This window comes from Parus major, chromosome 2, assembly GCF_001522545.3.
Source record: "Parus major isolate Abel chromosome 2, Parus_major1.1, whole genome shotgun sequence".
Lineage (NCBI taxonomy): Eukaryota > Metazoa > Chordata > Aves > Passeriformes > Paridae > Parus > Parus major.
The window spans coordinates 18,793,158-18,811,288 of NC_031769.1; the positions used below are offsets into that span (position 1 = coordinate 18,793,158).

The 18,131-nt window shown below is 35.7% G+C and overlaps 1 protein-coding gene across 2 annotated transcripts in view; it reads right to left on the reverse strand.

Annotated features, from left to right (window-relative positions):
- The window catches only part of PLXDC2 (plexin domain containing 2), a 253,479-nt gene that overhangs the window by 105,874 nt on the left and 129,474 nt on the right, over window positions 1-18,131 (reverse strand). For both annotated transcript variants that reach the window (XM_015619087.3, XM_015619088.3), the window contains exons 3-4: window positions 11,220-11,366; window positions 6,289-6,358 (exon numbers count right to left, since the gene is read on the reverse strand). In XM_015619087.3, coding sequence (XP_015474573.1) covers window positions 6,289-6,358; window positions 11,220-11,366 — 217 coding nt within the window. The remainder of the gene's footprint in view (window positions 1-6,288; window positions 6,359-11,219; window positions 11,367-18,131) is intronic.

An 18,131-nucleotide genomic window follows, 5' to 3' on the forward strand; every position in this document is an offset into this window, starting at 1 on the left:
ATTAACTCTGAGCTGAATTTTTAACACAATTCCCAGCCTGAATGGTCTCTAAATACTTCATGCTTGGAAAGACTTAATTTTTTTGAAAAAAATTTTAACCAAATATTATCATGATCTTAATTTTGGCTTTATGAAACAGATATATCCATGTACTACTTTACAGATATTAGAAGATTTATGAACTGGCCACATTTCATTTGGTGTAGTAATTCCAGACATATATAATTTTTATAGACTGCTGCCTTAGAGCATCAAAAAGTGTTTCCCACTCTTCATCAGGAATGTTCTCTTTTAATAAGAAGCTATAAGCAGAAATGTATTGAAGCTTTCTTTCTTTTTTTTTAACTTATAAGCATGCATCAAACCAAAGAAACATTATATTTTGTAGTAGCTGGGGAAAATAAAGGTTTGTCAAGCGTTAAAAATCTATACTAATATGATGTAATAGCATAATATTATTGAGATTTTGAATGCTACTGTAAAGGCTAAGCATAAGATAAATGCTTAATAAAAAATTATACTATAAAAAGTTATGGATACATTTTAGACACAGTCTATACCTAACTACCAGTGTTCAGTGGAGCAATTTTTGGCTACCTTGAAGGCTCTTTGCCTAACATTAAGCCATTTAATTTATTATTATTTTCTGCAAAATTATTTAATCATATTTAATGCTTATTTGGCATTACATGTGGACAAATGCTTTGGGTAGTTATCTGTTACTCTATGAAACAGAGTCTTACAAAGACACAAATATGGTCATTTTAAGCTGTTACCACTTCAGTACTACTACTGCCCATAATCATCATAAAGTTGTCAAATGCCTTAATATATGATGATCAGAGTAATGTCAAGGCATATGAAAGGCTTTTTTTTTGCCCTAAAGCTTAAAATTCTCTTTGCCCTAAGTTCTTCTGATCCAATTTGTAAAGATAAAGTGTAAGTGTGGGAATGGAAAGGGTTGTAAGGGCTCACCAAGAAAAGGTAGGCAAAGAGAGTTTCCAGGGAGGGATTAGTCCCTTACAGAGACAGGAGGGGTATCCCCAGGACATTTGACACAGGAATGACAGACAAAGGAAGCTTAACAGGGAGAATTTTTTTTTGTTACAACTGTATGGCAATATAAGACATCAGAAAAAGATGAGGTAAATAAAGGTAATTGTGTGAGCTAGTCAACAGCCAGACCTCCACAGCCCCTTCAGAGTGAGCTGCCCACTGGTGATGACAAGTGTAATCCCCTGTAGCAGACACAAGCTAATCTGAGGCCCAGATTTTGGCTGGAAACACTGTGTTTCACTTTGCTTTGTGTCACCTTTGCCATTTAACAGATGTTGCCCATAGGGCAATTTGTGTTGTCAAAGAGCTCTTCATTAAGTGATGAACACATCTCCTGCTGGCTCCTGTGCTGAAAGGTTCAGAGCAGCAGGAACAGCCAGAAAAACCTTGCTGAAATTTCTGGCAGACTCCAGCAAAATGCTCCACTCAGGACACTGATAATTCAAAGAGCCAGGTAAATTTCACACTACCTATCCAACAGTACGGAAGCCTAAGAAAATAAATGCATGAGATACTGGGAAAATAATTCCTTAGCATAGACTTTCTGCAGGCTGCAAATGCACAGCCATCCTCACCCTTAACAAGCTCAAGTCCTGATCCTGTGGCCCCTTCTCTTTCCATGGCACCACCAGCTAGGTGAACAAATTTCCCTCCTGCTCAGAGGTATTGCTGGGTGTGACAACACAGAAAGGGAGGGCTGAGACAGTGCTACATCAGGCTTTATTACTTCCCCACAGCATACTGTCTCTCTATCATTGATCCCTTTTCCTTCAAAGTACTGAAAAATGTAATGGAAATTGGATTAGAATTCTCCACACTTTGGTACTTATTCTTTGTATCCCTCCCACTACACTGAAAAGAGTAAAATTGAACAGAATTCCATAATGATAAATACACATTCTATGTCCAAAAGGAAATTTAAAGTGTTATCTCTCTATAAAATTTCAGCTTTTGAGCAAATAACTAACTAGCTTGCTAACCAAAATATTTTTCCTCTGCTACTTTCCCACAAGCCATTTGTACACCTAAAAAGAATTTGATACTGAAATAAGTGTGATTCCTCATGAGAATGAAAGATTACCTTGAATCAATTGTCCTGACTAGTCAGGGTTTAGGAACCATGTTCAGGTACCTCACAGCTGCTCCTCAATGCAAGATCAAATAACATCAGGTTTCAGCAGAAAAATCAGTTCAGTATTTTCAATACTTGTGTTCTTGTCTTGTGTCAATAGAGTGTAGGACAGTTGTAGTTTTGATGAAAAGCTGTGTGAACTTTGGATGCACAAAGATCTCTTTCTTCCATAAATACAAGTATTTTTAAGCATGAGATCTTGCCTTAGGAAGTAATAATCAAACAAAGAGCTTTTGTTTTCTGTTTTAGAAAATTATCAACTTTAATTCTATTACACTGGGATTTACTGCTAGGATGGCTTTCTATTTGTTTGGTACTCCTTCCATTGACAGTGGTAGAAATGCTCAGGCAGCATCCTCACTGTAAGAATTATTTCAAATGATTCCTCCATCTGGAATATTCCTCTAGTAAAAAATGATTCATCAAATGTTATCTCAGCAGATTTTAATACAATATTTAAAAATTCAGCTGCTTGCTTCAACTTCAGCAATTTCCTATTACACAGGGTAGGTGCACATTTCTGGAGCCTTCTTCATGCTAGCTGGCACAATGTCTCAATATTCAGCATTGTAAATCTGGAAATTTAACCACCTAGTCACTTCAATTTCTACTGTTATTGTTATGTTTCATTAATGCTGGGCAGTGCTTGCACAGCAAGGCCTTTCCTGCTCTCTGCAATACCACAGAGAAATTTAACATCAATGAAAAATGCCATGAAAAAAAAAGCCCATAAAAAACTTACAGTATCTGACATAAAACTGCACTAAAAATTAGAGACTGATAAAAAAACAAATAATAAAAAACCCCAGAACACTGAGAATAAACAAGAGGGGCTTACTACCATGAACGTGGAAAATTAATGCAGCCAGCAATGAAGCTTGCAGCACGTTGAGCAGGATGTGGGGCCACACAGTTTCAAGGATGCCTGTGAGAAGGGTTAATGTGCTGCACAGAGAGATGTAGCACAAGAGAAGGTTTACACAGCTTCACTGAGCTCCATGAGGGGTGTCAGTGACTGGCAACAAGCAGACTTCATATACTCAGCTCCTGGCACACACAGCACGACTCGCTGTCTCACAAGTGCTTTTTAAAAAAATAGCCACATTTTTGGCCTGTAAGCCACAAACTTTAGAAAGCTTCATTAAAAAAAAAAATAAAAAAAATCAGCTTCTTGTTTGAGAACTATCTATAGGAATGTGGGCAGAGAAATGTCTAACCAAGAACCAATTAATGTTAATAATTATTTCAATTCTAATATATAATTCCTATAATAATATATAGCCTTTTCAAATACAAACTAAGACAACAGTGAATAAAACCCTCAAACTATTTCTTTTCACTCCCATTCTTCCTTTTCTTAGTTAAACACAATAAGCTCATCAAAACTATTCAGAAGAGGAAATAAATATTAGTTAAGAGGAAAAATAGTTGAGTTTTAAGCCACAGTGATTCCAAAATCATCCTGAGCAATTTGGAAACCCTACTACCCCACAGTGCACACTCCATAAAGAATGGCAGAAACTATTGGGGTAAAGTTTTTTATTGTGACAGGGATTTAATGTGCTAATGTCCTTGACTTCCCTTTTAAGAAGGTTATTTAATTTATGATTTGGATGTCAAACTAGTTTGTAGTGTTGTCATTAGCATCATTAATAATATCCCACTCTCCAGGAAGTGGACATCAGTCATGTGAGAGGTCTGTACACATTAACTTTGTCATTCTTTTGATGTCAGAACAACCTCTGGAGGTATTCCAGATCTATTATAATAATAATAATAATAATAATAATAATAATAATAATAATAATAATAATAATAATAATAATAATAATAATAATAATGTTGTCATTGTAAAACCTTATTTACTAAGAAATAGCTGACCATAGAGTATATGAAGCATGTGGAACCTGTATTCATCTTTTGTTATCATAAATCATTGGTGGTGAATTGTGATGCTTAGCCTAGCAACAAAATTTGCAAATATATGCAAATCAAAACTCTTTTAGAGAGTTAGTACAGAAAAAAATTCTTTTCTTGCTAGATGAGTTTAGAAATTTTAAGAGTCGTGGTAAAGGTTGCATCTTATACTGGACTGACAGAATGACTTACTGAGCTTTATCAAGATAACATTTTAAAATCTATTATTAGCTAGATCTTTTTCATGCTTAATTTTGAGGTGGAAAAATCATGGAAATGTCAATGAAAGACAGAAATATCTCTATGCTAATGTCAATGGTGTACATTAGAAAGATTAATTTTAATGTCCTATATAGCTTGACAATAATTCATTGATCTATTTACAGAAATAATATTTTATTTAGTCAATGGAGCAAAAATAAAAGCATAATTATAAGCCAGTGTTCCATTAATAGCAAGAGAAAAGAATCCTGCAGAGCCACAGTCATTTTTATATTCTGACTTTTTTTTTAAAAAAAAAAAAGAAAGAAAAAGAAAAAAACTACTTAAATTCCCCAGTTACTCTGTATCAAAAGATAAAAAAAATGTACCTCACAAATTGCTACTACACAGTTCACCTCAGGAGATTAACTTCCCTTTCAAGTCCTTTGGGCATGATGGAGAAACTGGTCAGAGCAGCATATTAGTAAAAGTGGTAAAAGCAGTAAAAATTCAGGACTTCCATTAAATGGGAAGGCTCAGCAGAATGACCACACAAAAAGAATTACTTGGAGAGAGTGAACTTTGTGAAATTTCAAGAAACCAAGCACAGCAGTAAGAATAAAGGGACACTTAGATGAGGGCATTTAGATGATACATTTAGATGAACAAAATGAAACTAACAGCAAAGCAGAATGGAAATCAGACAAATCTCAAAATCAGTGGTTTTTGGTTCATCTGATCCAAATCAGCATCAAAATGTCATTGCTGATCAAGAAGAGAAAACCGATACTGAAGTCACTTCATATCTCAGCATCCTTTTTTATCATTCTACTTCAAATCAACCTTTAATATCAGCCTTTATTCACCTTTTTTTCCATCACTTGTATTCTGCTTTGGTAGCAAAATGGAGATCCTGATGGGGAGCATGACAGGAACCTCTGTTCCAGTTCCCACTCTCGTTGAGACACTGGCTGCAATTCTACCCTAATCTTTTAGTCACAGCCTCCCCACCGAGGACTCCAGTGGGACATGAATATCCCCTGATCAAGTCCACCTGGACCCCCAGAGCAAGCGAAAGAGAAATTTTGGTCAGGGACAGGGTAGAATTGTGGCTCCTATTTCTACCTGCTTATCCTGTCACATCTCTTTGCTGAGCATGACCAGCCAGGGTCCATGAACTTGCTGGACACGTTCGAGGACCAGATGATCCTCTGGGTGTGCTCTCCATGATGCTGCCTTTTGTCTCCCTGTTTTCATTTTACTATTACTTGTTCTCCTTATTTTTCTCTTTTATTGTCTTCCACATCATCTCCTTTTCCTCGTCTCATTAGAATCAAATTGTCCTTCAAGGAGGTGGAGTGGGAGGGGAACAGAAGGGGTTGATGCCTGCTCAATCAGCAGCCTGCAGCAGTGGGAGGGAGAACCCCAACCATGAGCCACCAGTGGTGCCCAGAGCTGCCAGACTCGAGCTGGCCCTACCTCCCTTCTCACCCCACTCTTCCCATGGAGAGAGGAGAGGAAGGCCATGGTACATTTTCAGAGGCTGTACTATACACCATGACAATGCACTGTGATGGGTTTGCCTTACAGGTGACATGTGCCATACTTTGAACAGCACTTCTCATTTTTGGGCAGGAAATCCTCTCCCCTCATGCAGGCAAACCCTGTCTCCTTCCTTGTTCTGCCTCTAGCACTCTCTCCTCCAGGGCAACACATACACCTGAGCTCCGGGGGAAATATCTGAACAGAAAAGGATTAGTGCTGTAAATGAAATGGGTTTATAACAGTTCAGCTTACACTGATGGAGGTTTTTCATCATATTGATATTTTGTGATTTTCTTTTTGTTAACAGGAAAATTTCCTAAATAAAAGCTGCAGTTTATCTCTTGACATACTCAAGCAGGGGAAAAAAACAGTATTTTAAATAGCTGTGAGAAACTCTTCTCATCTTACTCAAAGTAAATGGTTAGAAAGCCACTTACCCCCAGTTGCTACAGTAATTTCACGTAGAAAATGTCCGTAAAATGGAAAATCAAAGGACAGATTCACTCTCTGAAAGGAATAACAGCAGAAAATAATATCAATATTGAGCATAACAGTAAAGGAAAAAAAGATGAACTGTCATCCACTTCAAATATCTCTTTCATTGCTTTTTATTTTTCACTGGAACCTTGTTATTCTTAATTTGGAATTGCCAGTAGCTAACTGGAAAGAATTCTGAGGAGCACTTAAACACTTGAAGCAGTGGATCTTTATAACAGAAAACTTCAGAAAAGAAAATACATGAACAGACATTGTATCTCAATCACAAGAATAAAATTAATAAAAGATTTGTAGCATTTCTCCTTAAAAAACTGTCGGTTTAACCTCTTTCTTAAAAGGACCCATCAATATCTAAAGCCTTAGCAATACCTATGTTTTACAGGATGCCTGCTACCTTGGCTGCTGGCTTTCTGTTGCTCTGCCATGAGATCTCACACAAGCCTTCAGATTCAAGTGCTGTCCCTGACATGCTGCTGCTGCTGCCTGGGTGCTTGTGTGATGAAGGCTGCTCACTGGAAGGTAATTCCTCCATTGAACCCATATGACACAATTTCCTAAAACTATACTGTCAGCAAGGAGATGGAATGAGGTGAAAAGAAATATTCTACAGAAACTCTACTTAACCTACTTATTCCAAAATAAAATAAATAAATAAAATTTTTAAAAGAACCTTTTCTTTTTTTTCTGTCCATCTGCCTGCAAGTGATTCAGCTCTATCAGCTAAATTCATAGCAGAGAATTGTAATTTGGGGAAGGAACTCTTCTCCTCAACTAAGCTCACCATAAAGCAACATTCAAAGTCAAACTCATTTTACCTCTCTACCTATGGCTTTACCTTTTTCCATCTATTCCATTCCTTTCCCAAAGTTCAGTGAATGTGGCCACTCATAATTATCACCTTGTGTGTTACCTGGTTAAACTCTGAATAAATTAGTGGCAATGGCTGAAATCTCCACAGTTTAAATATAAATAATAATAAAAGTTAAATATAAAAATAATAAAAGTGCTGAAATCTCCACTGCTTAAATTAATTTTAATGTTTCCATTAAAAACACATCTCTTCCACAGTGGCCAAAATACTAAATATGAAATGAGCATACAGTCCATTATTCCTTCTTTTGGAGGATTTACTACAGCAGAAACTGGTGTGAAGATGGGTTGTTGGTGACTCACCCCCAACCGTAACTTTTGATGACTTCACTTAAGAAAGGACAACAGCCCACACATTTTAAAAAAGGAGGAGGGAAGGGAGAAAAGTACTCTTTTGTCTTTGTTTTCCCTACCATTACTTCTGTCCTGTGTTTATTATTTTCAGATTGTATCTGAATACTACTTCTCTCAGGAAGAATTATATTTACATCAACCAGAAATGTTTAAAGAATTATTTAGCATGAAATTAGCAGTTGAAGACTTACAGTAACTTTAAATTAGATTTGTTTTCCATTTAAGTGGAAGACAGAATTGACAGGATTTATTAGCACATTTTTTGTTTGTTTTTAATTAGAATGCAACATCCATTTGCAATGTGTTAATTGGACTGGGTAGGTTCTAATGACCTTTTCTGTATATACATAAATATGGATGTACAACTGAACATTTCTAATCAAAAATGGCATATGCAAAAGACAGCACATGAATTAATCACACAAATGTTCTTTTACCATGTTCTACAGCTTTCACTGCTGAAGTATATGCTACATCTATGAATGCACTCCATTTAAATTATGTCCTTGCTCTACCAAACATAATTTCAAGAACTCCATTAAAACTACCAATTTTCCCTCTTTCCTTTATATGCCACCCTCCCTTTTACCTATTCTTTAGGTAATTATTTAACTTTCTATATCATAGTAACCATTAAACCACTTCAAGTAAAAACCGTGCCACTCTTATCTGTCTTCTAAATTTCCATAATTTAAACATTACTATAAAGATGTTTGCAACAAAAGCTGGATCCCATTCCCACACAGGCCAGATATAGACCTCCCACTGACTTAAGTCAAAACGTGATACTTTAAGTTCTAACAATGTACAAATGTTTGACATAGCCAAATTTTTAGCATAATACTGTAAGAACAGTACATGATTCCAGTATTATTTTGAGAAACAATATTCTAACAGTCACTAAAATTTTGCTTTTATTTTGATGCTAGAAAGCATATCTCACTTTTAAGAAAGAATATAAGAATTTTTAATTAATTGAAATAAAAATATTTTCCCCATGCATAAATGATAGAATGGACTGGAAGAAATGGTTGAGTTCCTGTAAAGAGTTGAGTTCCCAAGTATGATGTATCCTGTATTCTAGTTCAGTGTTCGAGTAATCAACTCTTAGATATCTAATCAAAACACACAATATCAAAGCCACCTCTAAAATTTTATTTTATGGTTAAGATGATGTTGGAAATATATTGAAAAAACACCCTTACTACTAGTGTTATAAATCCTGTAATGTTAGACATTTTAATCGTTCCATTAATATATGTTTGCTACTTGCCATAAACAATTACTATGCTGTTTATAAAGTCAAACCATCTCATGGATCCTCTCCAGGATTCTCTCCAGTCTTTATGACTTGTAGAAGCAAAACCAACTGACAGCTTCTGGGAACTCCCAGGATTATTTACTTCCAAATGAAGGAAAACACACAAATTGAGTGTAAAATTGTTAGCATTCAAAGAATCCCTGACATCATAAATAGATTCCTTAATATTTAGCATGTAATAATTTAACTCCTGGTTCTATTGTCAAATTGGAGAATGACGTTTAGAAAATTTAATGTAAATCATTAAGTCACAGCAAGATATGCAAAATGGCCTTTTAAAAAGAGTAATGGCGAAGGTTATAGGAGAGAAGGTAAGAGATTGCTGCTGAGGTATGTATGATCTCAAAATATATAACTTTGTACTTGTACAGTTATAAAGATCACCTCTCTCTGTTAAACACCTTTGTTGTGTAGTACATAAGGATGTTGTTTATTTGGAAACACACATACAAAAAATTAATTATAGATGCATAAATAAGGAATAAAACCTTACAGGATGACTCTCTGGTACTTTTCCAACCTTTGGAGGGTGACATAAAACAGATCTGAAAAAGGGGTCTTTAAAACTCTATGCAGTGGACATGGCTGCAGCCACTCAAGTTCAAAGTCCAAGAGATTAGGGTAAGCATGAAAAGAAATGGATATCAGTGTGCTAAACAGGGACCAGAGCCTTCTCTGCTGGCAGAAAGGCAGAGGGGGCACTTGACATCCAGAAGAAAGGTGAAAACCACTTGCTTTGTGGAGAAACAGTTGAAGGTTCCATTTGTCATGCTGAATGGTCCTCTACACTGATCCAAAATCCTCTATACCAGACCAAAAATACTGCCTTGTTCTAGCCTCTACTTTAATAATTTCAACAAAATGTCCCCCTTGGGATGGACATTTTAGCTGCATAATCTCAGGGATCTAATTGGAAAAAAAAAGTGCTTACAACAAAGACATGGAAGGGTATTACGTTTACTAATCATTAAACATGGTTTAAAAATTTTAATTTATTTATTACGTTTTCTTTTGGCATATTTCCATTTTTTCCCTCACCATAGACACAAGGATCCCACATGAAGTAGACAAGTCAAAACAGAGGTCCTCACTTGTATGTACCCTTGAGGTTCTTTTTTTTCTCATTAGAATCAAATTGTCTTAAGAAAATAGCTGATATACTTTTATTAAGTCTACCCCAAAGATATATAACTGTCTGAACCCTCTGCATTTATATTATTCCTGACTGCCTAAAGTCTTTTAACTATGAAGGATATATTTTTTGAATTGGACTCTCTATCAGTTACATGTGCTGGATTTATCATCTCTCTCTGCTTTTTATATTCTGACTTAAATAACACAGTATTTCTTTCTGCTGACTCTTGCATTCCTCTGAGCAGTCACCTGGCTTGGGCCAGGGAGAAAACAGATTAACAAAGGAAAAGATGAATTCAACTTGGGCATTATCTCAGCTTTAAAACTGTTAAACACGCCTGCATCTCTAAAAACTGTACAACTTTTAAGTAAAGCATTCATTCACTAGATTTTGTTTTAAGCTGGTAAAACCTAAGGACTTTTTTTTTGGAGATAAGTTACTGAATGTATGAAACAAGTCTCTTCAACTATAGTTCTCAGCTGTAATTTTTTGTATTTAACCTATGGTAATATTGGCTCTTCTATGTATGCAACTTCTAGTCACAGGTGAGAACCAAGAATACAATCTCTAAATCATATATTATTTGATTCCATTTCTAAGGGTGTAAGCCCATTATTTTCATAGCCACTTTACCAGCAGCATGACTACAATAGGTTAAATATGATTGTCATTCACACTTCAATTTATTTATTTACTGATAACCTAAAATTGTGATCACATTATTTCTGTTACAATATGACATTCTCATGAGATTTATCAGTTTCCCCAAAAGGAAATATAAGCATGACACCACATATAAAACAGGAATGCAAAAATACCACATACACATGAGAGAGTTAAAACTTCATAGACTTCATCCTGAACCCAGTTCTTTTACTGTTAAACTCAATGGCAAAATTCCCCTCTGATTTCAGAAACGTGAGTAGTTTACAATTTGATAGTTTGTGATTCTTAAGAACAGAGGAAAAATATTAATATATTTGAAGAGGCATCTCTGCAGGACTGTTACAGAAGGTTCAAAAAGTTCAAGGAATCATTTGATAACAATAGTGTAAAGACTTACACAGCTTAACTAGAATTCAAAGATATAGCTCTGTGAACAACAGTCATGGTACTTAGTATTGCTGCTGTGTGGGTCACTGGGGAAAATATCCATGTTAGTGAAAGAAGACAATGATAAAATAACTCACTGCTGCTTGACGATGGGTATTGGAAAGGATCCCGTGAATCTTTACTTTGTCCTTCTCCATTTGGTCTATATTGACCCACAGATCCCGGCTGGTAGAATCATATGGGCCATATGTCCTTGATGTATAATAATTATGATCTGTGTCCTCCTGAAAAAGGGAAAAAAACACAGAAAAAACCAGATTTTAATGAAGATATACCTTAGTTTTATATAAAACTCACCCTTGAAATACTGTGTCCTGTTGCTCTTCAAAGAAACTCAGAAATGAAAGAAAAAAAGTAAAAATTGTAATTATGTTGCAGACAGCTCTGCTCCTAACCACTAGCAGTTGACAAGGTAGTTATCTCATACAATCATCTTATATTATGATTATAATGTTCACTATCCCAAACACCAATCATGCAGGTTGTGTAATAACCACATCAGTGAAATCTACGGCAAAACGCTTGATGTCTTTTGAGGCAGGATGAACAGTTCTCGTAACAATGGCCACACTCTATTGTGTGTAATGAAGCCATGAGAACGGATAACACCCTAAAAAATTGTCATTTTTAACATTTCTGAACGTAATTCACTAGACTATTCTATTTAAGAACAATCAAAACATTCCTAATAGCTGTAGGTTTACAATACTATTTTATTTTAAATCTCCAAAAGTTTGGTTTACTGTAGATTTGTCCCTCCAATACAAATATACACATATTTGTGGAAGAAATCTTCCTAATTCTTGTAGTTTTAAAAAAATCAGTAGTTGCTGTCCTGCTCTGATCACAGCAAATTTTACTGAGATTACTGGTAAATTACCGTGAAGGTCTCTACCCGCCTATCTAGGAGAAAAAAAAAGAAAAACAGTGTGTGGTCTGAGGCAAGAAATTAAACTCCTCTCAGATTCCCAGTCTTCCTTTACTCAAACCACACTGTTGCAACCACAAAATATTTAAATCAACAGCATTGCCAGCTTTCTGCTGAATAGCTACAAGTAATACTATAAAAGTAGTACATGCTAGAATTTTAGTTCTATCCTTGTCTCCTCCTCCCTTCTACGACAAAGTAAAAAAGCCTCCCAAAGCCTTGATGATAGAGTTTGAAAATTAAACTCAGAAAATAAACAGTACCACAGAAAATTGAAGACTTAGAATTTGGATTTACCCTGGTGATGGAGACGTTCCTCTCCTGCTGTACCTCCTGTATCCAGTCAGTCCCACATGAGTACCCTCAAATCAGGCCACACTGGCACAGAGACCTGACATCCCATCCCCACAACCCCAGATCTCACACAACCCACTCCTCCTGACACGATCCTGAGCTGGAGACTTTTGTGGCAAGGACTTGTATTTTCATGACATCATTCATGTCCTAGATTGAACATATTGACCATAAATGATGTTCCAGCTGGATTTGACCCTACATTGACATCATTACTGATGCATCTTTAGCTGCTGCAGATATAACCAGGTTATTTTCTCCTTGACAATTTTGGTGTCTTCTGCTGTACTCTGCATGCCAGGATGTACTTTATATGTCCAGTAAATCTCAGTAACAATTCTGAAGCAACTTCTAACAGCTTCACCAGCTCTAGGTTACTCCACAAGTAAACATAATTAAAACTATACTGTCAGGAAGATGACAAAAGCCAGCCACCTTACCAAATTCTTTCCTCCTTTAATAGTCAACAGAAACAGTTATTGCTGTCATGTACACAATAGAGGTACTGCAAATGAAAAGGTTTTGAAAACAAATAAATATATTCCCAGTCCAATTTATCGGTCTGGAAAAATTTCCTCAGTAAATAATGGTCACATTTAAGGCATACAAAATCTCAAGGAAGAAGCTCCAGAGACAAATAAAAAATAATTGCTAAAACAGTTTGTTTCAGATAAGCATGCAATATTTAAACTGTTGTAGAAACTGTGGAAAGTTTTTTTTGCATTTCAATTTTTTTATAGCTAATAAAGCTACCCCACTTAATTTCTAGTACCTAAGCCCCCACCTCCACAACTAGAAGTCTCTAGCACTGAGCCTAGTTGGTAGCTCTTTAAGAATGTTTTAAATGGTATCTTGATCTATGCTTAAAGCAGATTCATCATACAGATTGTAAATGAAACTAATTATAGACTTCAGTTCCAGATTTTGGCATTTTGTGAGGAATTACTTATGTCTACCAAATTTTGTGTACAAAAAGTCTTGTTTTGTATTTTAATTCAAATTAAATAGTTTTAGATTATTTATCCATCCTGGAAGGAAACAAATTCACTCCTACTTGAATGATAGAAGGAAGGCAGAATTCCTCTTCATAGCCTTCATGCAGATGTATTTTATGAATACACCATTAATTAGTTCTCTCTCTCATCCGAGTTTTTCTTAATCCCACCTGTAAATTTACAATCTGAAACAAAAAGCTAACAGGTAACTACTGAAGTTGATGTGAGCAGCTTGGGAGCTCTCAGTAAGGTTAGAATCCAGCTTCTGTTCCAAGTCACTGCTTTCATAGTTCCTAATTTGCATTACCATGGAAATGAAATTCTTGGGTTCTTCAGTAAGTATGATTTTATTGGTATTATTAGATACCTACGAGTTTTCAATCTGTCAGATCTGTTTATATTCTTTGGCTGATTGTACCTGCTTCACAATATATTCCATTCCCTGCAGGTAGGTACTACATAAGAAGATGGAAAAATGTTTAAGAAATTTTACTGAATTTGCATGTAAAGTATTCAAAGAAGAAAATAATTTTAATAGTTATATGAGACTGATTTAGAGTCTAATTATCCTGTGATAATTAGAATTATGTAAAAATACAATTACAAAGAGAAAGAAACTGAAACATACTTTTCAGTATCTATTAGTGAGACAGAAGCATGTTACTGAAAAGAAGGACATGCAGAGGAAGCAGAGAACATAACCCTTACTGCTTCGGGACAACCTTTCTCTTTTCTTCCTTTTTCAGGTATTTGGGGGATATGTGCATTATCTCCCACTGGATCTCTAGGTGTGCAATTCTGTCCAAATTCTGTTTGTATATGAGTACCTAGCACCTTTCTTCTACAGAACAGTACAACATTAAAGCAAAGGATTTTTCCAGATATTCTTCGCACCAGCTATGAGGATTACTGTTGGCAACCTTTGTGAGTATAAAGGGAATATTTATTATAACATCTCTCATAACACGTTCCTTTTGGGGAAATAAGTTATTTTTAACCTCAGGCAATACTTGATGCTGAGTTGCCATCTTACTGTTGATTGTAGAGATTAATTTCTTAGCTTTCACAAGGGATATTATCTGATGTCACTTTGAATATATTCCCATACTTCTCCAAACACAACTGATTTTTTAAGGAAAGCTGAGTACATGCACAGCTCAGTACAGCTGAAGATAAAGCCTTCTTTAAATACTTGGTGTTCAGTATTTGTCAAATTCAAAGACTTAACATCCATTCCATACATTATATATACAGATAATCCCAAATACTGTCCAAACATCATATACTCCTTTCATCAGTACCTAATGTCCTTTAACAGATAAGGCTTCCAATGTGTGGTGTGATCTTTCCCAATCAAGACACCATAAAGTAACTATATGATGTTTAAAAGTAGCAACTACACTATATCTTTGGCATTAGTTCAAATTATTAACTGGAATTCTGTTCAAAGATACACATGAAAACAGTACCAAAACAATCATGAAACAATGCAGTTCCCTCTCAATGAAGACACCATGATGATACAATCACATAGGTAAACATGAGACTTTTTAGATTTGATTCTTTTCACAATTTTTCTTTAAAAGAATTCGAAAAGTAATATAAATCTCTAGGAGACAAAGGGTATTATCAAACAAGATTTAGGAGTAAGAGTTGCTGTTGAATCCAACTGCATGAATATTTTGTTTTTAAATACTGGATTCGATTTGATCCAAACCACAGACATTACTGAACAAGAAGTCCTGCCATCTCTCAAGTTTTCCCTGTGTAAGGCTGCATTTGAAGAAAACTAATAACTTCAACCAGAGAAAAAGCAGCTGGCACAGCCAGGAATGAGTTCTGTTGTTGCACAATAATATGTTGTAGAAAAAGTCTTGTTCTCTGTGAAGGAGGGAAAGAAGAAGGGAGGGAAAGAAGAAGGGAGGGAAAGAAGGGAGGGAGGGAGGGAAAGAAGGGACATCCACAAGACAAATTATTATGGATCAGTCAACCAGATGGCCATTACATTTCAGCAGACTGTTTTGGCTCTGAGTACTGGAACATTGTTTGTGACATTATCAATGAAAAATCAATCAATAAAATGATCAATCATCCCCTCAAAAGGATCCTCATCTTCAGATCTTCCTTATCAAGTGTCATGAGTTACTGTCAGATGCAATAAAAGACAGCAAGAATGCATTTAATTTGATATCTGTTGTCCTTTTAAATATGCTACTTACTGAAATTGCATTTCCAGGTTCAACTGAGATGACAACATAATGCAAAGACTCTGAAGCCCTCAAGGATACGGTGGTACACTTCAGAGATGCTTGATTTTATCACTGTGAATAGAAGGTCTGGTATCTGATTTTTAACAAAAATACATTAACAAATTGCTCAAATATTTCCAAACTCACAGACTAAGTCTATTTATAACTGAAATTTCTGCTAGAAAATTTATCACCTATTACTGATTTCAGAAAGTCTTTACTCCTGAATACAAACTAGAAATATTAATTTCCAATTAATACAAATTATCTATTCTAAAAATCTAATTAATCTGAATACAAATTTAGAAATATTAATTTCTAAATTAATAGCCTATGAAATTAATCAGAGAACTGTGTTTTCTAAAAGGTGCATTTGTAGACTAAAAGGAAAACACTGAAAGAAGAAAACATGCAATTATATATTTTAAAACAGACTACTTTTCAGCAAAAAAGCAAAGACAGAAATACTTATTTGGGTACTTAGAGAAAGGAAATAAGCTAGTAATTAAAATGATTTCCCTAAGGAATAAAGCAGTTCTGGCAATCCATTTTGCAGAACCAAAACATCCTTTCTATTTAAATAAGACAACAACAACAACGTGCTCCTGCAGGCATACAGCCAAAGCTTCCTCAAAACTATTTTTATTTTTACCTATTTTTACCCAACCACATATAATGCTGGCTACTCTCCTAGGGTACCTCTGCCTATCATGTCAGCAAAATACAGCCAAAAGTGACTTCTGAATTGTTTCAGAATTTTGCTAGAAAATTGCTTTTAGATTTCTGAGCATTATTAATCCCCACCAGCTAAAAACAGCCCAAGGGGGAGAACAGAGGTGACAGGTTGGATAGGATTTGAGCTAGCTCTGCACTGCAGGTGATGGAAAGCCTCTTCGCAACAGCACGTTTTTGGGCCCTGGAAGGGGCAAGAGACATGCATGGTCACACTTCACATTACCTGGGCAGGAGAAGCAAGTGTTTATGGTGCTGTAACTGATTTTCCTCATTTCTTCACATTTTCTTTAGGAAGACACTGACTGAGACAGGGGCAGGTGTCAAGGACACATGGAAAATATCCCTAGTATACCTGCCATTAGCACAGGAGGTGAGACAGTACACAGAATTATCACCTATCCTGAGATGGGGTACTAGTGGGAAGACTAAGGCCAGAGAAAATGGGGAAAGAGACACTTGCATGCTGCTGCCATATAACTCATTTCAGCAGACTACTGTAATTACAGTCAGAGCAATGCTATGTTTTACAGGTTTATAGGATCTGATAATCAAAGAACCCTGAGGAGTACTTAACTTGAACTGGCCTCTCAAAACATGAAAGCTCTAATTTTGGTACATAAGGTACATGTGGATAACAACATCAAAGTCTTACAGAGGAGATATATATATATAGATATATATATATATACACACACACATATATATGTATGTATATGTGTATATATCTATATGTGTATATATATGTGTATACACATGTATATGTATGTGTGTATATATATATGTATGTATATGGAGAGAGAGCGAGAGAGAGGCTACTGCTTAGGAAATTCAATTGCTCTGAGGTTATCAGAATTACCAATTTCATATGCACTTTGCATCAAGAATAAACTCTCTGCTGTTAAATTTCTTAACGAAAGCCTTTGTTCTGTATGAATCTACTGAGGGAACCTGCAATTTAGAGAAACGCTTTTACAGCGACTTGCTGCTTTCATAGTGACAAAGCTGCAAGCTGTTTTTGGGATTTTTTTATTTTCTTTCTTTTTTTTTCTTTTTTTGGTTGGTCTTTGTTGGTTTTTTTTTTTAATGTCTGATATGGTAAAAACTAAGGGAATATACATATATATAGCAATATGGGCATAGCATACATACTTGACATCAACCACCAGCAGAACTTGAGGACAGTTTGTGAATATCACTGTTGATGCCACAACCCCTAGTAAAACCCATTTTGAGCAGCTAATATAATGAATAATGAATGAGAGGAACCTGATCTAACTGAAGAGGAGATTCTGTGTCTGAGTGCTTTGGTATTAAAATGTGATCTCACACTGTATTCTCCAAGAGGAGGTCTTGATGAGTACTCTGCAGAGTCCTGAAAGCCTATTGTGTGTGTGCAGTAGTCCCCACACTCAGGTTTTCACTAGGGACAGTATGGAAGTTACTTTGCCCAGAATCTCACAGATTTACATCCAGAGGTTGTTATGGTAAACACTAAATGCTGTCATCAGCTGGGATGAAACAAACAATTTATCTCACATCTCTCTCCCCCATGCAGACACAAGGCTTTACACAGCTCTGTAACTACTTAAGCTCCCAGGTTTTAAACTGCACTTTTCTGAGCTCCTGACAGCACCTATAATGGAGAGTCATACATACTGACAGACATTCTGCAAGAGAAGGATGCCATAAAACTGGTATTAATCCAAAAAGCCATTTAGTCTTTCCAGC